Source organism: Pezoporus wallicus, unplaced genomic scaffold (genome assembly GCF_028554395.1).
Source record: "Pezoporus wallicus isolate ANWC-B61680 ecotype Strahan unplaced genomic scaffold, APGP_CSIRO_Pwel_v1 contig_6597, whole genome shotgun sequence".
NCBI classification, from domain to species: Eukaryota; Metazoa; Chordata; class Aves; order Psittaciformes; family Psittacidae; genus Pezoporus; species Pezoporus wallicus.
In genome coordinates, this window is record NW_026635331.1 from 339,870 (window position 1) to 358,149 (window position 18,280).

Genomic DNA, 18,280 nt, shown 5'->3' on the forward strand with positions numbered 1-18,280 from the left:
CACTATCTATGAAACACATACAATAATATGGATGCAGAGCCAGAAGACTCTTACACTGAAAGGAGGAAACAAGAAAGCAGATTAGCTCACAAAGAACCAAAGAACTGACATAAGGGGCATAAGACGCAAGCATCCCGAAGATGAGCAGCAAAGTTTTGGATGGGCTGCATATTCTCCTAATACTTCCTTTGAACACCAAGCTGCTCCAGCATTCTAAATAATCCAACACAAAGGCACAGAAAACAAGTTTGACTTTTGCCAGGTTGAACGGGGGTTGGGGAAAAAGGCCCTCCCAGATATTTATAAGCAACATATTAACTTTTGTGCATGACTGACAGTGTGGGAGCAAACTAGTTCTGAAACCCACTGTTCTCCTCGAGTAGAACAGGTTGAAAGAGCTATAAATCCAGATATTCCAAACTTCAGCAAGTGAAAACTTGGTCTACAACAAGACACAGATTCAGAGCAGATCAGCAATTCATGAAACACAGCCAAGCCTCTGCTCCTACATTGCTTCTTGAAAAAAGGCTCCCATTGATGACTGCCTGTCAGTTGACATAGAGCCCTCAACAGTGGAAAGTGCATAATCCCTTTCATGAACTCCGGGAGCGAGGCTGTAAACTGTGGGGGTGGTGACAAGGAGCATGGCACAGACCAGAGAGCTTGTACTCCACCACATGAAGAAAATCAGAGTGTGTGTCTTCAGATATTCCTCTTCTAGAGACAGCTTTTAGCCAGTCTGCTGAAAGGTACCTCAGCACTTGTGCCAGCACGGGCTGCTGGGAGGGTTTGCTGTCCCAACCTAGTACACATCTCTCCTCCCTTCCCAGCATCTCTCAGTCTCTCAGTTTGGAGAAGGACACACAGACTGAACATACTTCTCTTTGTTTTGCCTCGATGAAAAAGAATTAGAAACAGCATTTCTTGTGATCCACATTGTATTTGTTGTCATTGAAGCCTAACTGCTTCATTCTCAAATTGTGCGGTTTAATAATCTGAGGGAAGAATTCAATAATGATTGTGTGTGAAGAGTAAAGCAGTAGCAGACCCAAATGATTGTTCCGCTATAAACCTCTCAGCTGGAGTTTACCAAGGAATAAAGGGAGAAACCCCCAAAATGTAGTTCACTGTTTTCTCATGTCAAAAGAAAGTGTTAAATGAATTTGAACTGTTTTGGCAAATAAAAATCATGATGCACGTACACATCAAAACTCACCAAGCTTCTATGATGGCTAGAAATGAAAAAGCTTCTTCTTTTGTACTCAAAAAGCATAAATGTCTTAAAGAAAATATTTTTCAGTTGCTTTAAAAGGAGCAATTTCTCAGGTTTTGAATATTACTTTCACGTACACATGGATGCTCCCTAACCTTTTCCACATGAGACAAAAATCATAATTATCACACTATGAGTAAAACAAAGCAGATGTTTCTTTTCTGTTGGTTGTTTTTTTTTTTTTTTTTCAACACTTGTGTACACATTCCTTAAAAAAAGAAAAAAAGGTTGATGGAAATGTGTCATGTTTAGGAAATACCAGAATGTCTCTTTTCAAGAGAAGTAGCATAGTGCACATTGAGTACATTTAAATAGCACCGAGACCGAAGCAGACAAATTCAGTTACAGTGAATTTCACAGCACACTACCCTTCAGGTTGGCTGCTCTTAGCTCCTGGAGTGTCCCAACCTGAAACAAATTAATAATAGCAAGAGCTGTAAATGCATTTCCTCCTTTTGTTACTTTGTTTCCACAACTTTCACATTACAGCAGGGCAGTGTGTCTCTGTCCCGGATCTTCAAGGGAAGGTCAACAAATCACAGAATGGTTTGGGTTGAAGGGAACTTAAAGCTCACCCAGTTCCAACCCCCTGCCATGGGCAGGGACACCTTCCACCAGACCAGGTTGCTCAAAGCCCTGTCCAACCTGACAGGGATGGGGCAGCCACAGCTTCTCTGGGCAACCTGTGCCAGTGCCTCCCCACCCTCATAACGAAGAGCTTTCTAATATCTAATCTAGATCTCCCCTCTTTCAGTTTAAAGGCATCCCCCCCTTGTCCTACCCCTACTTGCTCTTATAAAAAATGAGCTACTTCACTAAAAACCCTGGCCTTTAATGCTTTAGGATAAGGTTTCGGAAGAAGGGGAAAGGAAAACCCACAGCTAGCAATGGCCCAAGGAGCTGTTCTGAAGACGGATGCGTACACAGTGCACCAGAACGCTTCCCTGGAGCCAAGTAATCCTGAGGTCTCCTGAACCTCCAGCCCCTCTCCTGTATCTTGTGGAAATGACATGAGATGTGGAAAAGGATCTGAAGACCGTTTGGCTGACTATAGGTAGTCCCTGCTCGTGGAGTTTGATTAGTTACTGAGCTAGGAGTAGATGTGAACCAAGGCAAAGCGCTGCGGTGCGAGGGGCACCGCGGTAACCGTGCGTTCAAAAGTCCTGCGGAAAGGCAGAGAAATATGGTTGTGCCTCGCTGCTAACGCCAGGAAAGCAACAAGATGTCAGTGAGGTTTTTCTGCTTCCTGTTTGCAAAGCGCGCACACACACACACACAGAGCATCCTCCCCCCCGCCCCGGGCTTTGTGTGGCTCCAGCCGCCGTTCCCTCCCTCCCTCTCTCTCCCCCCCTCCCTCCCTCCCTCCTCCCGCCGCCGCCGCGGGCCCTGCCCGGCTCCCCGCCCCAAGGGAGGAGGCGGCCCGCCCCCCGCTCCCGGCCATCCTTCCCGGGAGCGGTACCGGGGGCTGCTCCCCGGCGGGGGGACTGCGCTCAGCTTTTGTTTGCCGCCGGCGAAAGGACTCCCATCCCCGTCGCCCCGGGGGCAGACAAAGCTCCCTGTAGGCCGGTGAGGAGCTGAGGGAAGGGTGTCGCTGCCCGCGGGACTGCGCGGCGCCGCGCAGGGGAGGAGTCGGCGGGCACGGAGCCGGCACCGCGGCCGGAGGAGGACGGGCCTGGCGCGGCCCAAGATAAACACAGTGCTCCCTCCTTCCACGCACGGGAGGGGGGGGGTCGATGGGAAGAGCCGCCGCCGGGACGGCCGTCTCCCCGCCGCTTTGTCACGGTGACACCCCTCGCATCCCCCCGCGGGGCCCGGCGGCAGCTGCCGCCCTGCAGGACCCTCCCGCACAGCCGCGCAGCGGGCGGGCGGGCGGGACGTGCGGGGCTTGTAAACCACACACTGCTGTCGCACCTCCCCTCGCTCCCTCCCTCCCTCCATCCATCCATCCATCCCTCCTCCCCACCGCCCATTGTGCGCCCTGCAGAAGGCGAAGACCCGGCTGCCCCGTGCCCACCCCCCAGCACCCGGCCCCGCACAGCCCGGGGCGGGGGGACACGCCAGGACACACACGCACGCTTTTCCCCTGATAGCCCCGGCCGAGCGGCCGCGACCTGCTCTAACCACGGCTCTAGCGGAGAGCGGGACCCGGCTCCCCCCGCACCTTCTCTGATTATGCATCCTCGGTGCAGCCTGGGAGTGGGAAACTCCGCTTCCTACTTGCCGCTACGCTCCAGCCGGCTCAGCCCCCGCCCCCTTCCCCCCCCTCCGCTCCTCGCCCAGAGCCTTAAAACCCACGGAAACTTTAGGAAGCGATTCAGCTGGGGTTGCCGCTCGCGTGGGGCAGCCCAGCCGAGAGAAGGGCACAACTTTTATCATCCTCCCGCCGGCACCCCGGCCTGAGGAGCAGACTTCAACCTCCCTCCGCCGAGGGATTTAGAAGGGGGTGGCCAGCACAGCCCGCCAGCCCCCCGCTCGGAAAAGCCGTCGTGAACCACACACACAACCCGTCCGTGGGCTCCCGACAGCCTGCGGCGCGCACCCGGCGCCGCTCCTTCTCCTTCCCCCGGGGCAGCTCTTCCCTTCCGATAGAGACGGGGGGGGGGGGGGGGGGGAAAGTTTGTCCGCTCCCCCCCCCCCGCCGTGAGAAGTTGCGGAGCAGCCCGAGCCCCCCGCTCACTCAGCCCGGCCGCCGCTGAAGTTGAGCCGAGCACCGGTTCCCCCCTCCGGGAAACCGGGGTCCACCTACAGCTCACCGCAGAGCGGACAGCCGCCCCCCCGGGCCGCATCCCCTTACCATGATCAGAGTGTGGTTCCTCTGCTCCGCCGTGGCTGGCTCGGCATCTTGCTGCTGTTTGCTCTGCTGCTGCTGCTGCTTGCTGCCTCCGGTGCCGGTTTTCTTGGCTCTCTGCTCCAGGGTCCGCTGGTAGAGGCTCACGGTGTCCCTGCGCTCCAGCTCCAGCTGCTCTGCCTGGGCTTGCTGATACCTGCTCTCGCAGTTGACATGGTGCCGCCGGCAGCCCTCGATGCGCTGCCTCAGCCGCTCCACCACCGTGCTGTGCTTGGGGACGCCGCCGTTCGCGTTATTGTTACTGGGAGCAGCGGCAGGAGGGCCGTGGGGAGCGCTGCTGACCCCGACACCGGCCCCGCCGAGGCTGCTGTTCAGGTTATTGTTGATGCAGATACTGCTGCCATTCGCGGCGGCAACGGGGGCTGCAAAATCCCCCATCCTCTTCCCCGGGCACACTATTTTGGAAGAAGTTTTTCCCCTACCCTTGGCACACACACAGTCTCCTCCGGGGTCCTGATGGGATACTTTTGAGAGAACCGGGGGGGAGGGGGCACCAGCATGTATCAGGGAAACAGCGATCCCAAGCAAATGTTTCTCTTTCCCCCCAGCCAATCCCTCTCGAGAAGCTCCAAAACATTAAAAAGAAGGGGGGGGGGGGGGGGGGAGAAGGAGGAGGGAAATAAAGAGAGAAGGTGCTAAAAGGTTATCACCAGCAACACAACCAACGAACACACACACACACAAAAAGCAGCACAACAAACTAAGCAGCAGCAATTCGGGTAGCAAACTCCTGGAGATATCAGACCAGTTCCTTTCCTCCTTTTTCCTTTTTATAATCCATTATTTCCAAATAGATTTCGGGAGATTTCCGGAGGTTTCGCCCAAAGCCTTCTCTCCCCATGGATAAAGAGCAACACGCGCGCCCCTCCGCCGGCACGCACACATAGAGCCACATCCACAGACACTCACACGCGTGTTCGCGCACACGCATCCAGGCACAGGCACACACGGACACACTCACTCGCACTCCCTGGCAGCAAGAGACAGGACGAGCCGCTTTCTTATTGTATTTTTCCTTCTAGAGAAAAGTTTGGGTGTTTATGCCGCACCGTGTTCGCAAAGTACTTTGGCTGCTGAGTTGCATTTCAACAGGAACCTAAAGAGCAAATCCTCGGGCTGGGGGAAGTAAACACATGGACAATCCGGACCGAGCTGGAAGGAAAGGAAAAAACAATAAAAAAAGAAAGAAACAACAAAAAAAGTAGAGCTGTGAAGTCTCTGCAAACCGCCGAGCTGATAGAGCCTAACGCTTTGCTCTGCTCTGCTTGCTGCTGCTCCTCCTGCCACCATCACAATGATCAAATGCTCTCCTCCTCCACCTCCTCCTCCTCCATGCCAGCGGAGTGATACCAGGACAGGAGCGCTCAGTAAACACCGCAGCAGCACCACCAGCAGCAGCAGCAGCAGCAGCAGCAGCAGCGGCAGCTCCTCCAGGCCGGGAGGCAGACCCGGGGACAAGGTGCAAAACCCGGCACGGACGTCGCCCAGCAGGAGCGGACATGGCGCTTCCCCCGCAGCGCCCCACGCTCCGCTTACGCCCGGCGCCTGCGGGCACGGCACGGCACAGCTCGGCACAGCTCAGCTCAGCTCGGCTCGGCTCGACTCGACACGGCTCGGGCCGCCACCTGCCGCCCCCGGGGCTCCCCTGGCCGGGCGGGGCGAGCGGCAGGCAGCCGGGGCGAGCACGGCGGCGGAGGCTCGGTGCTGCAGCGGGGCTCGGCGGATACCGGGCGGGAAGAAGGTTAAAGGGGGGGGGGCAGCGCCTCGGGTGAGCGAGCCCCGTGCCTCGGTACCGGAGGGTGCGGAGGACCCCCGGAGCCCAGCGTGTTCCGTGTCTCCCTGCCGTGTCAACTGTTGCATAACGCGGGAGAGGAGCGGGCAGCCCGGTGCCGCCCGGAGACCCGGCTGAACTTTCTATTTTAAACAGCGGCAGAAACATGACACGTTGGGCAGGAACGTTTTTCCGAGAGAGCGAGCTAGCGGGCGGACGGCGGCTGCCTCCGTGCAGAGCTCGGGTGATTCATGGATCAGGGACAGCATCCCGGGAAGCGAGTGCTGAACCATTTGGCAAACAAAGCTACTGCTCGCACAGTTTTAATTGACGGGGATTTTCTAATTAGCACCATGAGATGTGCACTTCCAATTCTTTATTTTCTTCTTTTTCTATTAAGCATACCTCTGTGACCCAGAATCATCTCTGAGAGACACCCTTGTTCTATAACATGCAGCTGGAAATCTAGAGAATTGGGAACTCATACATTAGTCATGAGATCCGATTTAAACCATCATTTCTGCCACTGCAGATTAGCATAGGATACTATTTCTAAGCTTCTCTCAGTGGTAAAGAGCTGTCTTTTGTTTTCTTTAAGTGCTCAGCAATATGAAATTTGAGGTTAATTTCATCTCTATTGCAACTATTCTTGACTATGTTGAGATGGAAAATAATAGTGGACAAATAAGATTAGTAGCTAGTACCTTCCCTGTGCTGGGACTAAGGAGCATGTTTCCCCTCCTTTCCTTAAAACTTTACTATCAGTTTGAGAACTGAAGTGCAACTACTTACGGTTGTTAGTGACCACCCATTACTATTTTATCACAAAATGAACAGGGCAGAACTATAGTTGCACTAAAAAGCAGCCTCAGAGCAAGGGGAAACAGCAAATCCTGCATCATCTCATGGTCTCTGTTAATCTGGAGACAGGGAATGTGCTATAAACTCTTCCGTAACTCTCCATCTGACTCCACAAGACAGTGATGTTATTTATTTGGTTGTACAGGAACATCTAGGAAAAGATTGAATGTAAGGTGGGGGGGGGGGGGGGTGATTCCTCATATGGTTGGGGTTTTTATTGTTTGAGTTTTAGTTGGAATGGAAAGTGTCAGCAGGCCAGACATGGGCACAGCTCTAAACTAGGTCTAATTTCAAAGTAGTTTTTGAGTTCCCCCACTAGAAACATTTTTTATACCCACAGAGCCAGAAACACAGGTAAAAGCACTGGGGTTTTGCAGACCGTGCTCTGGTGTGCTTGACAGAAGTTACCTTCCTACGACTGGGATAAATGCCATTTTTCAACCTACATGGAGTCACACAAACATAACTTTCAGTGTATCACTTTGGCAGCAAACCCAGTATTAAATTTTAAGTGCATGCTGGATTGTTACAGAATTATTCCAGCCTATTAAAAATGTAGGGATTTTTCATCTCCAAGCCACATTGCTCAGTTCTGCCAGGCTGCCCAGCCCAGGGGGGATGATCTCAGTAACAAAGAAGTGCTGAAGTAACTGCTGCTTACAGTTAAAAGTTTTGCAAACAGATCAATCACCAGTTTTGTTAATAAAACATCTGGATGCATTCTAAAAATGGTTTATTCTGATCAAAAGATTTATTTTTTTTTTAATTGGCTGAGGTTAAAACAAAGCAAATATGTATCTATTTCCCCACTCATTTTAGCAGCAACAGTAGTTATATTTGTATCATTTTATAGCAGAGCCTTTTATAAGATAAGCCCTATCCCCTGTATGAAAACCCAATCAGTAGAATCAGCATTTCATTAAGAAGTCAGTCATGCTGTGTTATTTACAGCTGTCATCTTAAGAGCTAACTAAGAATTTTCATCTGACAGGAAGGTTTTCTTTTGAAGCCAAGTATCGAATGGCAATTGTGAAATAGCATCATGAAGACAAGATTCACAGTTCATTTTGGAATCAGTTTTATTTTAAGGAGACTTACTCAAACAATTACCAACCTCTGGAAACCTAAGGCCAAAATGAGCTATTCAGGGAACTATTTAAATTCAGGTTTTGTGAAGGACAACACTTGTGCTAGCTAAGCCACTGAATCTGAATAAGTAAAAACGAGGGGAAACCCCTCAGATTGTAGACTGGGCAGTGCAAAAATAGAGAGATCTCAATGTTGTTCTACTGATTATTGTCATTAAACCAGATGTTGTTCAAAACCTTGGCCAAGCAACTCTTCTGTAATCAGCCACAAGCACAAACTCACTCGTGATAGATGTATGCACTTATATTTATAACCATGGACTTATGCACACTCACCTCTTACATAGTAATTTACTTTGTATGCACAAATATGCATATTTGCTCTTTATCCCCCCCCTGCACATCAGCTTTGTAAAACTCTCTTCACAACTGGAATGTCCAAAGAATCAAATATTTCAGAATGCAAAGTGATATGAGACGAACTTGCTGATGCCAGCAGTTGAACACCAATGCTTGCCACTATCAGCTGACAGGACACTAATTACTACTTGCAGGAGATGATTGCTTGGTAAAGGATCTATTCAGTGAGTTAGGATTGTGAAAAATTACAAAGTAAAGGCCTGTTCTGTGAAAAGATATGCAGTATGAAAATACAGCATACGTTCTCAAGATGATTATCATGACAGAGATCTGTCTAATTAGGAAGAATCTATTTTAATGCTAAGATATGAAAGAGCCCAGCTGGGAGAGGAATTTAGAGGAAGACACAGAAACATGACTGTGAAGCTGACAGCAAGTGCAGCCTAAGCATGTTCCAATGACAGCTTCTAAAAAAATATTTCATCTCAGCATTAATCAATAGTGGTTTCAGAACAAGCACAGCCTTACAGATCCTCTAGCGAGTCGTATTAGTGGGAGGAGCTCCATAAATAATATAGAAAATAGGCGTTTGCACAGCAATACACAGAAACCACTTTCATTTTGTCAGTGGAGCTAGGGGTTATCCCATATGTAGGCAACATTCCAAATATCACGATGAGGATAAATATGAATCCCACTCTATTAGAAATCACACTCTAGGTCCTGGTACTGCCAGGCAGGTTGGAAACTGCAATCCTTGTGACAACAAGTTTCAAACCATTTTGGGCAACAGATTAACCTTCAGAGTAGCCACCTGGGTAGAAACCTTTCTGAAAGCTCCTCCTATAATTAAATGGTTTGTCTAAATTGATGGATGACATAGTGACACAGGCATCTGCTGGAAGGCAAACCTAGAGTCAACCACGCAGTGTATTTGCTGAATATCACTTTGAAAACCAGCTAACAGACACTTTTTGGGTCTGCAAGAAACAGTTTTCTCATGCAGCAAAAGAGTTACACAACAAAAGGGTTTCGGAAGATTGTTGCCGAAGGTTCTCTTAGATGCAGTGCTGAGCAAATCAGACCTACCTCAGTTACTACCACAAGCTGTTTAAGCATATGCTGCCTAATATAGCCGGAGTCAAAAAAGAATACAGTAATAGTGTCATTTGGAAAGTAGTCAAAGCAAAGACATGTAGTTTAAGCTTGACTGAAAACAAAAAACCCCACAACCTCTGTGAATATATCTGTGAAATCCAGCTACAGCATGGCAAAAATTCTCTTGACAGCTGGGTGGCCATGAGTTATGGCTGTCAGAACATCCACTGCTGCAGGAATTCTTCAAGGGATGAGCTGAGTCTGGAGCTAAAGAAGTTGCTCTAAATAGATGAGGAAAAAGTTGTCAAGGCTGCAAAGGAACAGAAGAACAAAATGATAAAGGGAGGAAGGGGAAACAACAGAGAAAAACAGAAAGATAATTAAAATGGAGAAGTCAGGGCTTTAAGGCATTGCAGAAATAATCACTATGTGTAAATACAAAAAAAACCCACGTCCCCTCTTAAAACTACACACTTCCTAGCTTATGCATTTCAAGTTGCAGGACATGGGGGATCTAAATCAGGATTTGTACAAGATCTTCCCAGTTGTGAACAGCACTGAAAGCTCCAGTTCAGCAAGGTGGGACTGGCACAGGGACCAAACTACACACACACCTGAGTACTCGGCTGAATCAGGGCTGGACTAAAATGGGGAAGGAATGCAGAATATGTACTCCTCCTCTCCTGTGCTGATTACAGAACATAAAAAAAAGGAGTGAATGCATAAATTGGCATTGTTACCCACGCACTATCCTGCTGGATTAACGTTACTGAAATACATCCTGGTTTAGGAAGCAGAATTCAGATAATTAATCCCCATAGACCACAGTATGTCTTTCTGTTATTTTAAAAACCTGTTTCTGGAGCTAAGAGCTGTAGGAGATACCCATGGAGAGAGCTAGCAGAAAGCTTGAAGGAGGGGAAAGTAAAATTGTCACTCGGGCACAGGCTCTGTCTAAGCCCTCATCTGTCACACTGAGCTCAAGAGAGTGACTGGGTTTTAATGGAGGAGGCAAGGGAATGGTGGGGAGAGAATACCAAGGAAGGAAATCAAGAAAAATCCCAGGGAGATGCTTCTGGGGGTTCCTTGCAGCTTGCACTAGAAGTACACATGAAGGAACTTAAATTAAACTTTACTGCTTCTCAGTAAAGACTGTCCCACTTCCATTTACCTTGAATTAACAGGTCAACAAACAAAAAATCCCTCATCAATAAAAGCAAATGCCAACCTTTGGTGATGAGGAAGCAGCTTGAGGATGTTTTTTCCTCTCCAAGACAATTGGTGTTTTGATATCAGCCACTTTTAATAATTTCAGATTGAACGCTGAATTTTCTGCAGCAGAAGAAAGACTGAACCCATTGAAAACTATCGTTCATCCTCCTTCATACAGGAGACTGATGATTGTTCTGTGGCCCTGGGCATAACTCATCAAGTTTAATATTCAAACAAGAGCATTTTTATAAGGTCTTAAATTACAGGGAAACAGAAATAAAGGATCATTTTCCACAATGGTAATTTTTTGTAAGATACATATATGTTCATACTTCAAGATAGAGAAATACAGTATTTTCCTCCCCATGCCTATAAATGTGCTGACACACACCACTGTTTCATTGAAATTGCTAGTTTACAATAAACAAATATACAAGTATATCGGCTACAGTTACAAACCTGTGTTAAAAGTACATCACTGAGGTTGAAGTCTTGCAGTCAATCAGTTTAAAACTACCAAAATCAAAGCACTGTGCAATCTTTACTCAGCTTCCTTGTGCAATCCACAGTATGATGGAAGTCTTCAAATACACCCTTACATGCTATTTTTCCACAGGATGTTTGCTTCATTCTGTACACAGAATTGTCAGTGCTCACCAGTGAGCAGCTATTTAATACATTTTTCCCTTGTTGTTCTACATGTCACCACATGTCTATTTACTAATTCAATCCCTGTTCACAGACATTCATTTCCTCAGAATAGCCACCACTACTGTTTCTGAGTGTTTCACATGTACCAATAATCTAATTTTTATGATTCATTGCAAGTGAGGGGACAGTGCTCTTACTTATGTTAGAGACTGGAAACTGAAACAAAGAAATTTAGCTTAAAACGTGTTGCTAAAATGCCCCGTTTGAGCTGATTTTTTAAAAGACTTAAACAAGTTAATGTACACTGTGTTGTACAAGAGCAGCCCACTCAACTTCAGCTGAATCTGTAGGAACCTGGAAAATGAGGAAAGCAATTAGTGGTCTTCTGCAAGAAGCAGAGTTTACACAAACTGAGTGGCACCCCTTAAGGCAGCTCAAACATTTCATCTTAAACACATACAGTTCAGTAAATTCCAGGCAAAACCAGAAATCAGACCTTAAAGGAAAGGAAGAAAATACTGCATGCTGGTCTTCAGTAATACTTTAAAAGAAATCTTTCTGTCCCACTTTTTCTGTAGACTTACCTTTCAAGTAGCCTTTGCTGAAGCAAAGTCCAAACATGCTGGGTTTAGAAAGTACTGCTCAGGGAATGTTTACCTGAGGCCAGAAAATGCTAAAGAGATAAGACACTAAAATAACATGAAAATCCCTAAAAAGATACAGAAAAGATCTCTGTTCCTGCTTGGTCACATTTACCAAAGTACAAACCCCAGTAGCTACTAGCTATGTTAAAAACCAAGCCTGCATGCAGGCTATTTCCAGAGTCACTAAAGTTACTAGACAACATTCATCAGAAATCTAGGACACTTTCATCATAGCTCTGGCTTGCTGTTAACTAATGGTTTACAGTAAACAACAGCTGATTAGATTCCAGTTAGACAGGGGAAAAAAAATCTTTCTCATAGTATGAATAGTGGACTTTGAATAGATTACTTATGGAGGCTGTTAAGTCTTCATCGCTGAAAGCTCTAGGAACGGGTTAGACAAATTTGTTAGTAAGGACACAAATATAATTGATTTTGCCAGGGAACAGGGTAATGGATTATTAGGTGACTTCTTAAGGTTCCTTCTGGTCCTAACTTTTCATAATGCTACAATTATTTAGGAAGCTTGAAAGTTATAAATGTATTTAAGCTGTTAATAACTTCATTTAATTAATTCTGACTTGTGTGTACAATGAGAAGGTTACTTATGAACTTGTGCATTGGTTCAGACCAGATCTGGCATGGAGCTCCATCTCGCATAGTAACCATGGGAGTGGACACTCAGGAAAAACAAGAACAGGCTAAGCACATACTGCCTCCCATCTCGAAACATATCGTCAAGTTAGGTTGGGTGATTTATCTAGTTAGTAAACTCTACAGCACATCTTCCGTGTTTTTTTTTCCCAGTGTCTCCTTGCATCTCTATAAACCCCTTGATCTATTTGAGGAGTACCACCAGAGGTCCATATAGGTTGAACGAACTGGTTCCTCTGGTTTGTTCTGAATGAACCTCTCACTAAGTACTTCCAATATCCCTCATGCCTGTATTAGAACAGACAGTGAAGAGCCAATCACATTCTGCTCCTCTCCAGACTTCTCAGTTCTGCAGACCTCTTTGTACATTCCCCCTATGTCATTTTTTTTTTTTCCAAATGAAAATTCTTGGCTATTCAACAGATAGAGTTCTTGCCTGTTGTGCTGGAAGTCACAGAATACCTTTCTTCTTCAAATGTATGACTGCACAATTATCTACACTGATTTGCACCTCTTGTTTTATTGTACAGTCATTCTTTCAGCAAGTATGCAGTCTCCCTTGTCCTTACTACCTTGCATAACCTCAAATCATCAGCAAAGCTTTGTCCCCTCACTGATCACCTCCCTTCTCCAAGTCATTTAAAACCATATTGAATAGTGCAGACCCCAAGACAGTCACCATATCGAATTTCACTAGTGATCTCCCTCCTGTGCAAGAGCTGACCATTTACTTCCATCCAACAATGGTCTATCCACTGTTCACCTCTTTTAAATCATATTCTCATCTATTGCAGCTCCTTCCTCCTTATGCCAGTGACATTCTTATGTGCTTGTTTTTCCTAACATGCTTTGACAAAAAGTTCTGTCAAAAGTCTTTTGGAAACCCAAGTTGACTGTATCAGTCAGATGATCTTCATCTATGTATGACTGACCCCTTCAAAGAACTCTGAGAGCTTGTTAACTCTCACTGATTAGGTAATATTTATTCAGGTAGATGCTATTTCTCTCTCTTATTACAATATCTACTCATTCACCTGGAACAGATGTAAAATTTTAGTTCGCTGGATGCCCTTGAAGCCTTTCTTAACGACTGACATCACATTTGACACCTTCCGATTTTCATGTATTGAGGAATACAGAAGAGACAGGTTACAGGCTGCTATTAGTAGATATTTCATCCCTGAGTTCTTTTAGAATTCCTGGGTGAATCCTTCAGATCCTGGAGATTCATCTGCATTCATCTGCCTTTTGTACCATTACCTCTTCCAGATACTTCAATTTCAGAGACATTCTCTGCTGAGTTCCCTGAAAGCCCCAAAGGGCTCTGGAAGGACAGTTTACCTGATTTCTTCTGTATGGGTTTGTATGGCAAGGTTTTGGTAGCAGGTGGCTACTGAGGTGGCTTCTGTGAGAAGCTGTTAGAAGCTTCCCCCGTGTCAGATACAGCCAACACCAGCTGGCTCCAAGACAGACTCGCTGCTGGTCAAGGCTGAGCCCATCAGCAACAGGGGTAGTGATTCTGGGATAACAGAGTTAAGAACGGGGAGAGATACCCAAACTGTGCAATTGCAGCTGGAGAGAGAAGTGAAAACAAGTGAGCAAAACAGCTCTGAAGACACCAAGGTCAGTGAAGAAGGGGGAGGAGGTGCTCTAGACTCCAGAGCAGAGATTCCTCTGCCGCCTGTGGTGCAGCCCATGGTGAGGTAGGCTGTGCCCCTGCAGCACATGGAGGTCCATGGTGGAGCAGGTACTTACCTGCAGTCCATGGAGGACCGTAGGATGGATTAGCACTGGAGAAGTTTGTGGAGGGCTGTCTCCCGTGGGGGAGGCCTGATGCTGGAGAAGAGTGTAAGGAGTCCTCTCCTAAGGAGGAGGAGTATGATCAGAGACAAGTGAGATGAACTGACCACAACCCCCATTCCCTGTCCCCCTGTGCTGCTGGGGGGAAGAGGTAGAGAATTTAGGAGCAGTTAAGTCTGGAAAGAAGGGAGGGATTGGGGAAAGGTGTTTTTAAGATTTGGGGTTTATTTCTCACTACCTTACTCTGATTTGATTGGCAATAAATTAAACTAATTTCCTCAGGTTGAGTCTCTTTTGCCTGTAATGATAATTGCTGAGTGATCTCTCCGTGTCCTCATCTCAACCCACGAGCCTTTCATTGTATTATCTCTCCCCTGTCCCGCTGAGGAAGGGAATGACAGAGGGGCTTTGGTGGGCACCTGGCATCCAGGCAGGTTCAACCCACCACAGAGATGGAAAAAAAACAAACAGAAAAGACAGGCCATTTCCAAGTCCTGATCCAAATTACTTCTCTTTGCCAGTACCTGGAGCAGAAGCCTCCCTTCTCACCTTCTTTCTATCCTTTGTAAGCTCTCTTCTAGTGTGTCTTTGGTGGGCAACTGGCATCTACCCAGGGTCAACCCAGCACATCTTCCACAGTGAACAAGGATGCACTCTCCAGTGACTTTGTTCTCCCAGAGACTTCATTTTATACCATATTCAGACTCACTGACAATGTTTTTTCATCTCTTCATGCACTGGAAGAAGGATCTTGAACTATTTTTGGTTCTCTTAACTAGACAGATCTCAGACTCATATTTGGTCTGCTTAATTGTGGTTTTCAGAGTATACATGTTAGTGTTTCTGTTTGTTTGGTGGTTTAACCTGCATCTGTCTTGAGCTTTTGGAAGGACTTTTCTTCTTTGTAACAGCCTTTCTCTGCTGTTTAGCCACGACTGCTTCTTTTTACTTTCTCAGGCATGTCCAGGAAATCACATGCATTGGCTTTGTGCTTCCTATTTGGTGTCCTTCTGTAGTCTTCTTGCCCCTTTATGGCTTGGGTGCCAGTCTTTGTTTATTCTTGGCAAACTTTGAAATGAACACAACAGTGGTGGCCAGTTTGGTCTCTATTGCTCCCCAAAGGTATTGAATCCAAGAATGTTATGTCATTCTTAAAGAGGTCTCAATGTTCAGCAAGATATAAATGCATATATAGATATGTATGCATATGTATGTGTGTATGTATATATATATGTATTCCTTATATATAATTGTGCAAATTGCAATATAGGGCAGCTGTGGCTGTTAAACCTAGGGCAGCAACTGTGAAAGGACTTCTGGTTCTTATTGAATATAACCAGACGTTCATTTAGATCTGATCTCATTTCTGAGACTGCCTGAAATATATGCTGATAATAATTAGCATTTAGTGCATGTAGCACTCAAACCTTCTAAGCATCATTATTCCTCCTTGCAGAGCAATTATGAGCCACAGAACAGTGAAGTGACAAAAGACAGTATCTATAATTCTTCATTTCACTCTGCTGACTATATTGCTATCTCTTTTTTTTTTACTAGGAACAACTAACTTTGCAAACTAGAGGGCACTGCTTTCAAATAATGCTGTTACAGTTGATTTTATGTGTTGAACTTGCCCAAATGAGGTGTTTATATCCTTATTTTCAGACCCTCTTCAGTCTGCATATAACAAATATTTCTGTTGTAACTATGTAACACAGCATGACTTTCATGCAATTGGTATTTTAAGGTAACTTGTTAGCTTCTGAAGCTTGTTTTGTGTTTCACAGCTCAAGGCATTTCAATTGAACAAGGTGATACAGACACATAGCCCATGTTGCTGGGGCTCTGAACTCATGGAATGATTCATGTGGTACACATTCTAGAGAAATCTAGCACTACAGATCAAAAATACTAAAGCAGCACCTTTGCATAAATACACATCTATAAAAAATACCCCATAAAATAGGAAATAAATAAGAGCATTTTTAACTTTTTCATGGTGTAGCACCAAAACCTATGTGTAGTCAGTTTCCACATCACCTTTCTGATTCTCATGTCTTCTATTAATCTGTGTTACTCATCCAGAACTCAGTAAAAAAAAGTCTTAATTTTGCACATCTCACTCACAGGGAGATAACTTGTCAGCACAATAATTTTGATATTGGTCTATACTGATCTAGTATAGATCACCCGATATTTTCCACCTTTTCATTCCAGTAACTTGCACATTGGTACCTTAAGTTCTAGGTCAGTACATTGACAGCACAATTTAATTTTGGTGGTAGAGCTACTTGCTTCACTAGCCAGCCAACTTGTCTTGGCAAGACTTGCAAATGATAGAACACAGGAAGGTAGTAAGAACCTTTTCATTGCATGTTCAGTGGGTTTTTTTGAATCTACATTTCCTTTCTGGAAAAGGAACCACACGCTTCCTCAGTTAGTATGGCACCAGAAGCTTGATGCCTTTTTCTCTGAATTGCCCACTATCAGTCACTGTTAATTACCAGTTAAAGCAGGGTCACAGACTTCACTTCCATACAGAAGGAAAAGCTGAGTTGTACACTGCCCAGTGGGTAATATTTATCAGTCCTTCCAGCACTCTCCCACACTGAATGTAGTTTTATTTAGTAATGCTTTGATGCTAAGTCAAGCTCTGTGTCACTTATCATCTCAACCTGGGATTCATGGAAGTTACTCCCTTTAAACCCATCTTACCAGCTCTGTCCGAGGTGTAGCTCTGCACATTGACTTATTTACTTGTGCATGATTCCTCAATTTAACGTTATAGCAGTGACACCAAAAAGCCCAAAACTGGTTACATGGTTTCCCCATTTTTCTGTCTTGTGACTCAGAAAGAGGCCTGTCATCTCTCCCACATTGCCTGGTACAGTAACTTGATTGGAATTTTATTTCCAAGACACAGTAACAATAGAGGTTTGGTACTCTACCAATATTTAAAATTCCTTTACAGTCATTGCTAATTTACTGATTCTTAGCTCTGCTGAATCAGCATCACTGAAGGCAATGTCTCCCCTTAATCACTGACAGAAAGCAGGGCCTCTGCAAGGGCAGATTCAACAAAGAACAGGACTAGGGCAGACTGACAGTAGCTGTATCAACCCCTATACAATCGTTTTAAAATTAACTAAAATCACTAACCTTTCACTTCTGGAGGAGGAGGTTCAATTTTTTGTTTAGCCATGCATGAAAATGAGTTCAGCAATCTTGGTTTAGCCTCGACAGAATCATTCATGTAATTTGTCATGATTGGCAGATTTTGCTGTGGAGAAAGAGTGAATATGAATTAGGAAATAAAAGCGAGGTTTCTTCAGGTTGAAAAATCAAACATCAACAAATCTGAATGTCAGAATCACAGAGAGCAAATTCAAATCTGAAAGGCTGGACCTTTGCGCAACCCCCACATGAACAGAATAACAAATGGAATAGGAGGCAGGATCTACTGTAATCTATCAGACATCATGGCATCAATGGAGCAGTCCCTGAAACAGTACTGTGAATAGGCTGGCTGCAAACCAATGGAGTGTTTCTGAAGCCTACTCCTCAAATGCGCAGTGTCTTCCTATCCACAGGAGGTGCTCTCAGCACAGCAGGGAGCTTTGTGTCTCAAAAATGCCCGACATTTTGTGAGAGCCAGTGGCCCTGCTTCACCTGTCACCATGAATTCCAGGGTGCTGCTCAATCGAAAAGTGAACAGTCTGTTTCTAGAGAGTAAGGAAGACTGCAAGTTCCTCTTTTCCATGAAGGAGCACTTCCTGAACAACAACAAACTACAAATGAAAAACTATAAATACACACGAAAGGGAAAAATTAGAGAAGGAGAAAATGGGAGAGAGAGAGAAGTGAATACTTGGCAACTCCTCATCTGTCATAATCTTCTCACTTGCTTTGGGTGACTAACTCTTAGGTCCAAACTGAGCCTCCTGTATGAAATGAACCCAGGTGACAATCAGTGAATTACCTCAGTAAGGACAATGGATAATCTTTTGACTCAGGATGTAC

At 45.7% G+C, this 18,280-nt stretch overlaps 1 protein-coding gene across 3 annotated transcripts in view; it reads right to left on the reverse strand.

Annotated features, from left to right (window-relative positions):
* Positions 1–18,280, reverse strand: part of MAML3 (mastermind like transcriptional coactivator 3) — a 278,034-nt gene that overhangs the window by 247,170 nt on the left and 12,584 nt on the right. For 2 of the 3 annotated variants that reach the window (XM_057419010.1, XM_057418993.1), the window contains exon 1: positions 4,068–5,532. In XM_057419010.1, the coding sequence (XP_057274993.1) occupies positions 4,068–4,499 (432 nt within the window). In that variant the 5' untranslated portion in view covers positions 4,500–5,532. Of the gene's footprint in view, positions 1–4,067; positions 5,533–17,419; positions 17,541–18,280 lie in introns of those variants that run through there. The other variant, XM_057419002.1, reaches the window with a different exon arrangement.